At 44.4% G+C, this 13,376-nt stretch overlaps 1 protein-coding gene across 2 annotated transcripts in view; it reads left to right on the top strand.

The window, feature by feature from the left end:
* Nucleotides 1-13,376, top strand: part of NDE1 (nudE neurodevelopment protein 1) — a gene marked incomplete at its 5' end in the record, with an annotated part of 86,349 nt that overhangs the window by 40,851 nt on the left and 32,122 nt on the right. For both annotated transcript variants that reach the window (XM_073591146.1, XM_073591147.1), the window contains 1 exon segment: nt 6,575-6,754. In XM_073591146.1, coding sequence (XP_073447247.1) covers nt 6,575-6,754 — 180 coding nt within the window.

The raw sequence follows: 13,376 nt of genomic DNA, 5'->3' as shown, positions 1-13,376 counted from the left end.
GACCTCGTCTGTTTCCATGTGGGATGACCATGAGGGTATCCGTCTTTCTAAAAGAATTCGTAGCCGTCAGGTAACTAATGATGGTAGTTTTAACATCCAGAGGATGAGGTTCACCCTGATCATTAGTGAAGGATGGTAAGACAATATCTTGGTTGTAATGGAAGGAAGTTGCTACCTTCGGGATGAAGTGGTCTGAAGGTCTTAGTACTACCTTATCAGGAAAGAATACCAAGTAAGGTTCTGATGCCATCAGTGCTTGGATCTCAGACACCCTCTTTGCTGATGTGATTGCAATGAGAAAGGATAGTTTTAGAGTCAGATCCCATAGAGATATTGATTCAGATGGAGTAAAAGGAGGATTGGTGAAGGCTTCAAGAACTATTGAGAGATCCCATGATGGAAAAACTGGTTTCTTAGGAGGTTTGATTTTCAGGCAGGCTCTCAGGAATTGGATAACCAGCGGATGTAATGCCCATCTGGTGCCTGTTTTGGCCGACAAGGCAGATACTTGTACCTTAAGGGTACTTGAACTTAGACCTTTGTTGATTCCTGATTGGAGGAATTCTAGGATTTGAGAAGGTTCTGGAGCAATAGGATCCCATCCCTTCTGCTGCGCCATTCTAAAGAATTGGTTCCAAATTCTTGTATAGGTGGTGTTGGTGGTGCTCTTCCTGGCTTGCATCAAAGTCGATATTACTTCCTGTGAGCAGCCTTGTTCCCTTAACCTAACCCTTTCAACTTCCATGCTGTCAGATGTAGTTTCTCTGGAGCTGGATGTAGGAATTGGCCTTGAAATAGCAGATCCGGAGTTACCGGAAGGGGGATTGGAGGTTGAAGGCTGAGCTGCAATAGTGTCGTGAACCATGGTCTTCTCGGCCAAAGAGGAATTATCGCGATTACCGTGGCTGAAGATCTCCGAAGCCTGGACAGGAATCTCGCAATTAGCGGAGTTGGCGGGAATATGTACCCCAACTTGAAGTTCCAGGGATGGATTAGACAATCTATCCCCTCGGCTGAAGGGAAAGATGCTCTGGACAGAAACCTCCGACACTTCGTATTCGCCGGAGTAGCTGCTAAGTCGATCTCTGGTACTCCCCATGTCTCCGTAAGAAGAGAAAAGGCCTGGAGACTCGGGGACCATTCGTTGTTCGAAAGAGTTTCTCGACTCAGGTAATCGGCTAACATGTTCTGTGCCGCAGGAACATATATTGCTTTTAGATCTGCTAGGTGTGCCTGTGCCCATTCCAAGATAGGGTGGACTTCCTCCATCAGTGTGAGACTCTTGGTACCCCCTTGCCTCTGGATGTAGGATACTGCCACCTTGTTGTCCATCCGAATAAGCACGTTCTTCCCTCTGAGGACTGGTGCAAATGCCATGAGGGCCTGGAAAGCTGCTCTGAGTTCCAGTATATTCGATACTAAATCCTGGCCCCGGAACTGCCATCGGCCCTGCGCTGCTTGATCTTGACAGTGAGCTCCCCAGCCGCTCTGACAGGCGTCCGAGGTGACTATTATCGGATCTGGGGGAACTATCAGTTTGTATTTCCTGAGATTGGTCAAGTGTGTCCACCACCACACTGATTGCTTCATTGGTCTGGAGATGGTAATGGTCTGACGCATCGATACTCCATCCCACTGTCTCAGAAAGGAGTTCTGGAGGATTCTCATGTGCCATTGTGACCATTGCACCATGGGCAGGGTTGCAGCCATAGACCCTAGCACACTTAAGCAGACTCTGGCTGGAAGATGCCTTGCTGATAGTAATCTCCACATCTTCTGTACTAGAGGCTGAATCTTTTCTTGAGGAAGTTGTACCATGTTCAATTTGGTGTTCAGATCTGCTCCCAAGAATACCATGTTCTGAGTGGGTTGTAAGCTGCTCTTTTTCCAGTTGACTAACCAGCCGAAGTCTTGGAGAGTCGTGAGTAAGATCTTCTGATGGCATAGCAAGGTTTCTTGATCTTCTGCCAAGAGCAGGATGTCGTCCAAATAATGGTGGACTCGCAGACCTTTCTCCCTGAGGAATGCAACCAAGGGTAGAAGGACCTTGGTAAATGTCCTGGGAGCCGACGAGATGCCGAAAGGAAGGCACTGAAATTGGAAGTGACTTTTGTTGATGGCAAATCGGAGGAATTTTTGAAAGGCGGGATGAATCGGAATATGTAGATAAGCGTCTGATAAATCTACTGAGAGCATCCAGTCGCCCAGGTTCACTGCCAGAAGTATAGACTGCAGACTCTCCATTTTGAAGGCCTCTGTTTTTATGTTCCTGTTGAGATTTTTTAAAACCAATACAGGGCGTAAGTCTCCGGTCTTCTTCTTTACCAAGAATAGTGGGGAATAGAACCCCCTCCCCTTTTGATCTGACGGAACTTCCAGTATTGCCCCTTTCTCCTTCAATTCCACTATATATTTTAATAGTAACTTCCTTTTGACTAGTGAAGATGGCATTCTTGTTGATTGGAAGTGATTCTTTGGAATTTTGCCCATAAATTTCCACTTGTGTCCAAATTTGATCGTGGAGAGAGTCCACTGGTCCTCTATATGGCTTGACCAAATCTGTGCGAAGTCCTTGAGCCTGGCGCCCACCTGTACTGAGTGGGCAGGCGAACCTTCAAAAGGACTTCTGCTGCTCCCCTACCGGGGTAGGCTTGGACTTCTGCATCCTTAGGAAGGAAGGTCTTGTGTTCTTCCAGTCCCTTCTAAACTCCCTACCAGGACGGTAGGCTCTAGCTTCCCTATATTTCTCAGGAAGGTTGCGCCTGAAGAAGGAACCCTTTTGGGCCTTGGGTTTTCTATCCGAGGGAATTAATCCCGACTTCCCTCCTGTTACCTTCGAAATAGCGGTGTCCAATTTAGACCCGAACAGGTTTGAGCCATCATATGGAATCCTGCACCAGTTTGTTTTGGATGCAGTATCGGCCATCCATGGTTTCAGCCACAAGGCCCTTCTTGCTGTGACTGAGGCTAGCATTGATCTCGCCGAGGATCTTATAATATCCACTGAGGCTTCTGCCACAAAGTCACCTGCCAACTTGATCTCCTGAAGAGAAGATATTATTTTATCTATTTCGGTACCGTCTTGCAGATCCTTCTCCACCTTGGTTGCCCAACCTGATATGGCTTTGGCCACTGCTGCTGTGGTAATTGCTGGTCTGCATGCGCCCCCAGCAGTGGAGTATGCTTTCTTCAATTCTAGATCCAATTTCCGATCCAGAACATCCCGAAAGGAAACTGCGTCTTCAATAGGCAGAGTGACAAGGCTGTACCAGGGAAAAGTCAAAATCTGCTGACATGTCCTGTTCCTCATCTCCTGAGGAGGGTTCTGATGCCTGGGGTTGGCTGTCATCCGCCACCGATGTGCTAGGCGTAGGCCTATCGATTAGAGGTGCTGTTGTCTCCCTTATGGATTCCCGCACAGATTCTCTTATGAGCTCCGTAGCCATTGCTGCGTCTAGCTCTTTGTCCTTTGCTGCCTCATTGAAGCAGGATCTGCAGACTAGTTTATCTGGCAAGGCTGGTGCACCGCATACCCAGCAAGCGTTTGCTGCAGGACGGGTGTGGCGGCTTTGGCGGTGCGATGAAGGTGACCGTCTGCGGTGTGACCGACTGTGACGGGAGCGGCTGCGTCTTGAGCGGCTGTGACGTGAGCGGCTATGTCTTCGGTGGCGAGAAGAGGATCTTGAGCGGCTTCTGCTGGACTTCTTGCTTGACCCATGGCTTGATGTCCTCTCACGCCTGGAACTTGCGGCTCTTGACCTGGTGGGGCTGCCAAAAACGCAGCGTTAGTGGTTGGCTCTCTTTTTTTCTCTCCCCTTCTTCAATACTTACCAATAACGAATAGCCTCTTACCTCGTTTGCTGATGGTGGTCTGCGCGGGCAGTGGTCTCCATAGTGATAGTAGACAGTGTAGACTGAAGGAAATTAAGAGAGAGGAAAAAAACTTTTTTTTTTTTTTTTAAAACTTACTCTTTCTTTTAATATATTATTTATTTATTTAAAAAAGGCTAAATTGAATAAAATTGACTTACCTGGTCTTGCTGAGTCGTTTTCTGGCAAAGCAGTTGAAGGCCGGTGAACATTCAGGCATCTGTGATACTGCTCAGCAAAAATCACAGAAATGCCTGTGTTTTTAAATCTGCCGCCGCCGTCGCGGCAAAATGACGCTCCCGCGCATGCGCAGAACGTCCCGAGCGCCTCGGCGCCATCTTGGAGAAGGGCATTACCTTCCCAAGGCAGAACTAAGCCCTGAGGCCAATTGCAGAGTGGAGGAGGCGGCCTCGGCGGCCATGACAGTTCCTACAGCGGTGGACAACAAGTGCCAGCAGGCCTCTAAGCAGAGAAACACCATAAGTAAACTACAGACAAAGGTACAGGCAAAAAGGAAAAGGAGACCACTGCAAAAATATGAAGCTTCTTTAAAGCTTACTGTGCCAGATGTCCAGACGCCCCCTGAGACCACCAGACCGGGGGTTCCCTCCATAGAAGCTCCTTTAGAGACTGTACAGGAGGGACTTCCAAACAGGAGAGGCTTGAACCTGCTGGGGCGAGTGCGGTAAGAGGCTTTTTTCTTTTTCTTTATCTTGACAACAGGAGCAAGCTGCATATCCCAATCTGTCAGGTGAGGATAAAAAAGAGAATGCAGCGGGGTGTCTCCCCTTCAAATTTATAGCTAACCAATCCTGTCAGGTTGTGGGGGCGGAGTCACAACCCAGTGTGTGTGCTGCCATGGAGGCGTCAGGAAATGTATTTTTTTACAGATTTTTCGGTCTTTTTTCTTTTACGGCGCAAAAAATAAAGAACCCAGCAGTGATTAAATACCACCAAAAGAAAGCTCTATTTGTGTGAAAAAAGACAAAAATTTCATAAAGATACAGTGTTGCATGACTGAGTAATTGTCATTCAAAATGTGAGAGCACCAAAAGCTGAAAATTGGTCTGGTTAGGAAGGGGGTTTAAGTGCCCAGTTGTCAAGTGGTTAAAATGGCTTACCTATAAAATCCTTTTCTTGGAGTACATCATAGGATACTAGCCCCTCTGTTTTATGGGGTGAAAGTATATTGCTTGGCTACAAAAACTGAGGACTCCTGGAAGGAGGAGGGGTTATATAGGGGCGTCAACTTCCTGTCTTGGTTATACCAGTGTCAACACCTGAAGGTAGGCCCATAACCCACCAAGTACTTACTTGAGGCTGTGTCCTATGATGTACTCCAAGAAAAGGATTTTACAGGTAAGCTGTTTTAGAAATCCTATTTTTGGTCTCATCACTTCAAATGACTTTGTGCCAGAAGGTTTGAGGCTTGTCTCTGTGCTGTTTGACATATTGTAACCAGGATTCTTTGTAAGGTTTGCGTAGTAATGGCTTTCTTCTGGTGACTCAACCATGCAGCCCATCTTTCTTCAAGTGCCTCCTTATATTGCATCTTGAAACGGCCACACCACATGATTTCATAGAGTCCTGCATGTCACCTGAATTTTTGTGGGCTTTTCTATGCATCCTGAACAATTTTCCTGACAGTTGTGGCTGAACTTTTTAGTTGGTCTACGTGACAGTGGTTTGGCTTCAACAGAACCCCCTCATTTTCCACTTCTTGATTAGTTTGAACACTGCTGATTGGCATTCTCCATTTATTTGGATATCTTTTATATCCCTTTCCTTTTTTATACAGTTCAACTACCTTTTCCCGCAAATCCTTGGACAATTCTTTTGCTTTCCCCATGACTCATCCAGTGCTGCACTGTTTCTGGATTCTGAAAGATGCAAGGGTCTGTCAGAAGTCCAGAAACTCATTGACCTTTAATTCACACTCACTCACTCCCTCACTCACTCCCTCACACACTCCCTCACACACTCCCTCACACACTCCCTCACACACTCCCTCACACTCTCACACACACACACTCTCACACACACTCTCACACACACTCTCACACACACACACACTCACACACACACACACTCTCACACTCTCTCACGCTCATTCACACTCATTCACACTCTCACACTCATTCACACTCTCACACTCATTCACTCACTCACACTCACTCACACTCACTCACACTCACTCACACTCACTCACACTCACTCACTCACACTCACTCACACTCACTCACTCACACTCACTCACACTCACTCACACTCACTCACACTCACTCACACTCACTCACACTCACTCACACTCACTCACACTCACTCACACTCACTCACACTCACTCACACTCATTCACACTCACTACAAGCAAACCGATCACAGGTGAGAATGGATACCTTTTGTAATAGCCATTCAATCCCTTTTGTCAACTTGTGTGCATGTTATCAGGCCAAAATCTACAGGGTATTTAAACCTTTTTGATCGGGGTCATTTGGGTAGTTTTTGTTGCCATTATGATTTAAAAGGAGTAAAGGATTGATGATGAATGTCTTCAGCCAAACACTAACATTGAGTTAGTGTGTGTGTGTGTGTGTGTGTGTGTGTGTGTGTGTGTGTGTGTGTGTGTGTGTGTGGATATATAGATAGAATGTCACTTACACATCTGTTGTGGTGTAATATTACATTTTTTATTTTTAAATGTAGACTTGAAGCAAGAGCTAGCAGTGCAACAGAAGCAAGAAAAGCTGAAATCTTTTGTTAATGGGAGCCCGGTAACTGAATGCACTGACATAGCTGTCCAGGCATCGATATCTGAACAATCAACACCTTTGGGTCAGAAAGTATCATTCTCTAGCCAAAACTCACCTGTGCAATTCAGATCAAGTAAGTAAACTTGTATGATGAAGTGACTACTATTCTTTTCGTTGTGTTGGTCATACTTGGTATATTCATCTCACTTGCACGCTTCAAGGCAGTACTTGGTTGTAAGTAGAGCCTTTATTTATTTTAATGATCAAAAATCCACCGTACTTTCTTCTTATAATCATTCTATTCATCTGACTTTTCAAATCCAATTTTGTGTTTTTGTGTGGTTGGGTTTTTTTTTTTTTTTTTTTTTTATTCATCTATTTTAAAGTGGCAGTGTTTTGTGGATTTGCTTAACTTTTCACCATTTGGCCCTGTTGAGTTTTAACCATTTTCTTTCAAAAGTATGCCTAAGGGAACAGCCTTGTGGAAATGCAGGGACTTTATGGTTTCTAAAGTGTATGTGTTTTTTCATTTTTAATCTCTGGAGTTCTGTGTTCTAGCCCCAGGCAATACAGGGGGCGTGTGTGTTTGTGTGTGGTTTTTTTTTTTTTTTTTTTTTTTTTTTTTTTTTTATCCATATTTGGCTCCACCCCTTTCTGGTGCTAAGCCCTGCCCTTTTCATTCAAAGCATTCAATAGCAGATGCATTAAATATACTTCCAGGCTACCACTTATGTGTCTAGGGCAGTGTTTTTCAACTCCAGTCCTCAAGGCACTCCAACAGGTCATGTTTTTAGGATTTCCCTCAGATGAAACGGCTGTGGTAGTTACTAAGGCAGTGAAACTGATCCAATCACCTGTGCAAAATGGAAAGCCTGAAAACATGACCTGTTGAGGGTCCTTCTACTGGAAAATTGACAACCGCCCTGGATAAGAGTACAGATCCTTGTCAGCATACAAAATGGGGAGATGCACTTTAAGAATCGCAACGATTTTGTTGTATTCTAAAGAAAAAGTAGTGAGAAGATGAACTTTATTTCTATTGTAATTCCTACACTGTTTGTGCTTGTGCCACTTTTCTGAATCGTCTCCACCCGATCTATATGCTATATTTTGACTTCTAGCTATTGATCGTGTATAGCCCCTTTCCTTGAGTCGTTTTTGAATCGCTGTGCATTCTTGCAAAAAATCCTTATCTGTAGAGCAGTTTCTCCTGGCCCTGATTAATTCACCAGTAGGCAAAGACTTGATGGTGTGACAGCTATTGGCCAATAAAAGGGAATTTCCTGCACAGGGCTTTCTAAAAGTTTTGGAAGTCACTGTGTTGCTATCTGGATGCCCCATCAAGGTCAAATCCAAATAGTCTATTTGGGTCGGGTGGTGCACACAGGTGAACTCTAGGTTTAAGGAGTTGGTATTAATATATTTCATAAAGTCACCTTTGTCACCACTCGATCCTTGCCATACCACAATCAGATCATCAATGAAACGACCATACCAGGCGATGTTGGTTTTGAATGGGTTACCATGGGCAAATAAAGTGGATTCTTCCCACCAGCCCATGTAAAGATTTGCCAAAGAGGGGGAAAATTTAGCCCCCATGGATGCACCTTGACTCTGACTGTAGTATCGTTCGTCAAACATGAAGAAATTGTGTGTCAGGAGGAACTCTACTGCTCTACAAATAAACTTGCATACATTAGGACTGTAACCATTGTAGCGTGAAAGATGTTTGATGGCTAACAGTGCTAGTGAGGTATGCAGGAATACAGAGATCTAACATCTTTGGTGATCCAAATGCATTCTGTGGACCAAATAATTTCCTGCATGTGGGCTAACAAATATCTAGTGTCCTTTATGAACCCAGGTAGATGGACAACAAGCGGTTGAAGAAATTGATCAACCCATTCTCCTAATCTCCAATAGTGATCCTATGCCGGCAACTATGGGGCGACCTTTCACTGGATTATCTTGTTTGTGCACTTTGGGGAGATGGTGAAAAATTTGAGTAATGGGATGTGTGACTATGAGATAATCCTACAGTTTTTTTGATCTAAAACACCCATATCCTTACCTTCATCCAATAAGCGTAACAATTTTTGTTATATAGTTGCTGTGGGATCAGAACTGATATGTGATGTGATCTTCCAGCTGCCTGAGTGCTTCCTGTTTGTAACTAGCAGTATCTAGGATCACTACAGTACCCCCCTTTATCTGCCTGGCGAATCACTATGTCAGATCTCATTTTCAAGGCATTTAAAGCGGGGGTCCACCTATCGTGTGTGGTTTTTTTTTTTTTTTTTTTTTTGTTCATTCACAAACTTTTCTTCTCAGCATTACATACTCACATATTGTGTGTAATATGTCCGCCTGTGTCAAATTTCGTCGGAAAGAATAACTTATAATAATCACTGCAGGCGGTTTCCATCTTCATTGTGGGCATTTGAAGCCCACAAGCATTTATTTCCTGGATGTGGTGAATGCTGTGCTCCCAGCATTCACCGCTTGTTCCCGCACATGCTCAGTGGCATCCTGGGAAGCCTGAGACTAGCTCCCAGGAGTCTGGGAGAGGCTAGAAACACGCCTACTCCCACGGGAGGAGAACCAGGAAGTGCAAAGAAGAATAGAAAAATAAAGGTAATTATGGCGATTTAACTTTTTTTTAAACGGCATGTCAGCATCTAGGCAAGGTAGAGAATACATACAGATATTGTTCAAAATTTGGGTGGAACCCCGCTTTAAGGCTGTGGTTTCTGAAGTATGGTGGATACATACCCTCAACACTAGAAAACCGTATGGTTTGAATGATGGGATTGATATAAATCTTTTTTTAACATCGCATTTTTCTACATTGTCGCATTGTTTGATACATTTATCACACCATTTTGAATATGCCTTTTGTTCATATGTCTCTCATATGCCTGCTGTGCTTCTTTCTTTTCTCTCCTGTGCTTTTAATTGTTTTGATTTCTCTGATTAGGATGCACCCTCCCTATTTGGAGTGCTTACTCTGTTCTAAATATCAGTTTTTAAATCAAACATGTATGCTTTGATGAAGGCTTTGACGAAACGCATCAGTGTAGCCTGTACCCATGCAACCAAATAAAGGACTTTTATTCAAGAGCATCAGTCGCCAGCCTTTCTGATTCAAGTACTACATTTTGGGGCCTGAATGTCCTGGCTAGAGCACCGGATCACAGGTCCTAGATCATCATTTGGGCAGTGGAGCTGGGGTATAATTTTGCTTCTCAAGTAATACTGCACCCCTATTATGCATAAACTAAACACAGAGTTAGTGAAATTATATACATCGTAATTCAAACAATAACGTGGTATAATATACAAATAACAAAATATTTTCTCCAACGTCATAATATCTAGCGCTCTCTCTATCTAGCGCTCTCTCTATCTAGCGCTCTCTCTATCTAGCGCTCTCTCTATCTAGCGCTCTCTCTATCTAGCGCTCTCTCTATCTAGCGCTCTCTCTATCTAGCGCTCTCTCTATCTAGCGCTCTCTCTATCTAGCGCTCTCTCTCTCTAGCGCGCTCTCTCTCTAGCGCTCTCTCTCTCTAGCTCGCTCTCTCTCTCTAGCTCGCTCGCTCTCTCTAGCTCGCTCGCTCTCTCTAGCTCGCTCGCTCTCTCTAGCTCGCTCGCTCTCTCTAGCTCTCTCTCAAAACCTGTGAACAATATCACTTTGGTGTCAAATGCGGACTCCCCCATATCACCACTGTGCTCACAGAACTTTCATCTCCAATCCACTTGTTAGTTAGCATGTACAAATTATCCTCCAGGAATGCTGGTCCTCTGTCCACTGATGACCCTCTGAGTTTCCAATTCCCTTCACACGGCATGTATTCTAAATTGCATTCATGCCTTCCTTTTTTTATATATCCTGTGTTTCAGGATTGTGATATTATTATTCATTTACTGAATACCTTTTTTAAAGCCCCCAAAAAAGTTGGAAAATGAAAAATGGTGTTTAGACTTCCCCTTGCCTTTTAATCTGCCAAAAAAGAAGCTCCTGACGTTTTTTTTGAGCAACGGCAGCGTTTTGCTTCAGGCGATGGAATGCTCACATGTGAACAGGGGCCATTGAAATGAATGGGATTTGTCTCTTGTTGGGTGTGTTGTGTTTGTTTGTTTGTTTGTTTGTGTTTTTTTTTTTTTTTTACAGCTGAGGCTTGCAGCAGAAAAACTAACAGAACCTTAAGCTAAAATTGATTAGATTTTTCTCGCATTTGCTTTCTGCAACATTCACCAGCCAGCTTTTATAAATTCAGTGAGTACTTTCACTGAGCAAAGTAAAAGCAGACATTTATGTGCCATGGTACCTAGTGACCAAAAAAATCTGGAAAAGTCCATGGTAAACATGGATGTATACAACAATGGAGAAACAGCCCCAGGATGGGTACCGCTGCAACAGATATGAGTAGGTTGCCCTTGTGGAAGCTCGCATTAGAGATCTGGAGGAGCAAATTGCAACACTGGGCAGAACTGACAACCTTTTTATAAGGGGTCCTCTGCTCACTGAGCAGGCAGCTAGTGGGGTGGAGGGGTAAGTAAGGATTATCAGGTATGAAGATGGGTTAATATAGTTGGAGGGAGTTCTCGCGGCTCACAGAAAGGGATGGCCATCCCTGGGTTTGAGCATCCTAACAGATTCGCCAAGTTCGGTAAAGATGTGGAGGTATCGAGCCCAGAGGTGGCAGCCCTAGATGTCACTGTTCCCCCTAACAAATGGGAGAGTAGCCCATCTAGTAGGGGTGGTGAGGGGGGTGCAGGTAGGCCTAGACAGTTGGTGGTAATAGGGGATTCTATAATCAGGACTGATAGAAAAAAATTTGTCGCCAGGATCGCTTCAACCAAATGGTTTGCTGTCTCCCTAGTGCCAGGGTTCGTCATGTGGTGGACTGGCGTGTTAAATTACTGTGGGGGGCTGGGCATGACCATGTAGGAACCATGTTGGAACCGATGACAATATATGGAAGGTGATATACTAGTGAAAATAATAATCAAAAAATTAATCATGAACTAGGTACCTAGATCTGCTATTTTTCAGGTTTACCTAGTGTGGCCTATTGACACTCATTAGTGTGGCCTATTGGCACTCATTAGTGTGAGCACATTTAATTGTCCCACGATTTCCACCATTCAGCGCGACTTTTTGTTTGTTTTTTATTTCTGTTCAGTGTTGTATAACACTTTTAGTCGCTGCTTAGTTTATTGTCCATTAATAGTGCAGTTTTTTTCTTTTTATATTTGAGTATTTAAATTAGGATTGTGGGGGGAGGGTGAATTGGATTATAATGGGGCAGACAGGTGACAGGTCAACCCCTATTGGTGGGTGGAATGGGTAAAGATGGGGGGAGATATGAAGGTTCCTATGTTACAATCAACCATTGGAAATGGTACCATTTGTACCAAAATAAAAATATCCAACATGCGTTTGCAAAATGTGACAGTGAATTAAAGTGTGTGTTCATCAATGCTAGAAGTCTGCCAAGCAAAATAGGTGAGTTGGAAGCTCTGGTGCACAGGGAGAACTATGATCTAATTGGTATTGCTGAATCCTTGCTTCATTCTTCATGACTGGGCTATTAATATTCCTGGTTGTGCTCTTTTGGAAAGACAGGGTAAAATGGAGGGGTGGTGGTGTCTGTCTCTGTGAGAAGTGATCTCAAAGCAAGTGTGAAAGAGGACCTAGTTGGAGTGTGTCAGGGCTGGGCTCAGCCCTTCCTTCTCTGAGCTGGCCGCTCAGCTGTCAACTAATTGCCAGCTCCCATCTCTCCAGTTACCCAGCTGTTGATTCTGCTCATCAGTCCTGCCTGCTTAAAGCCGTCCAGCTCACTTGATCTCTGCCTTCCCCTTTGTCAATATCAGAGACTTTCTCCTGTGTTCCTGTTGAAGACTTGCTCGTCTGACATCCCTTCTGGCTCCTGATCCTGCTTGCTGTACTAATATGTTTACCTCTGGCTCTCTGACATTGGCTTGGCTGATTACCCGATCTGGTTACTGAACTCTGGCTTGTTTTGACCACGCTTACTCTGTTTACTGTTTTATTATTATTAAACAAGTGTGATTTAACTATACTTCTGTCTCAGTCTGATTCATGGTTCCTGATAGTAGGCGAAGGCCATGAATTCAGAAGATACAGTCAATCCACTTGTTGGTAATATTTTTTCCAGATTGTATGAGCAAGATCACCACATGGATCAGTTTGCCATAGCGTTACAAACGCTCCTGAGTCGCACGGCTCAACTGGAATCTCCCACTGTGGCTGCTCTGGTACAACCTGAGTTGCAGGCTGTCCCTGCTGCGCCGGTCTCTGTGCAGGCACCCGCCTTGAGTATTACCCCTATAAGAGGTATGTCTGGTACTGCTCCGGTTCCCCAGCGATTTGGTGGCGATCCAGTTCAATGCAGAGGGTTTCTCAACCAGGTTGAGTTATACTTTGAGATGCTGCCCCAGATGTTTCCCATGGATGGAATCAAAGTAGGTTTCGTGAGATCTTTGCCTTCAGAGAGAGCTTTGGCCTGGGCAAACCCTCTATGGGAGACGCAAAAACTTGTCTTGAGTTACCCGGAGTTTGTGGCCTCCTTTAAAAGGGTATTTGACGTTCCTGCATGCTCCGCTTCTGCTGCTAAGTGCCTCATGTCCATCAGAGTACAAGAAATGTTGCCGACTATGCCATTGAATTCTGAACTCTGGCAGTAGAGGTTGCTTGGAACAATGAGGCCCTTGTGGCTGCCTTTTTTCAT

The sequence above is a fragment of the Aquarana catesbeiana genome, linkage group LG06, assembly GCF_042186555.1.
Source record: "Aquarana catesbeiana isolate 2022-GZ linkage group LG06, ASM4218655v1, whole genome shotgun sequence".
NCBI classification, from domain to species: Eukaryota; Metazoa; Chordata; class Amphibia; order Anura; family Ranidae; genus Aquarana; species Aquarana catesbeiana.
Note: the sequence above shows the minus strand (reverse complement) of the source record. Positions and strands in the feature narration are given on the sequence as shown.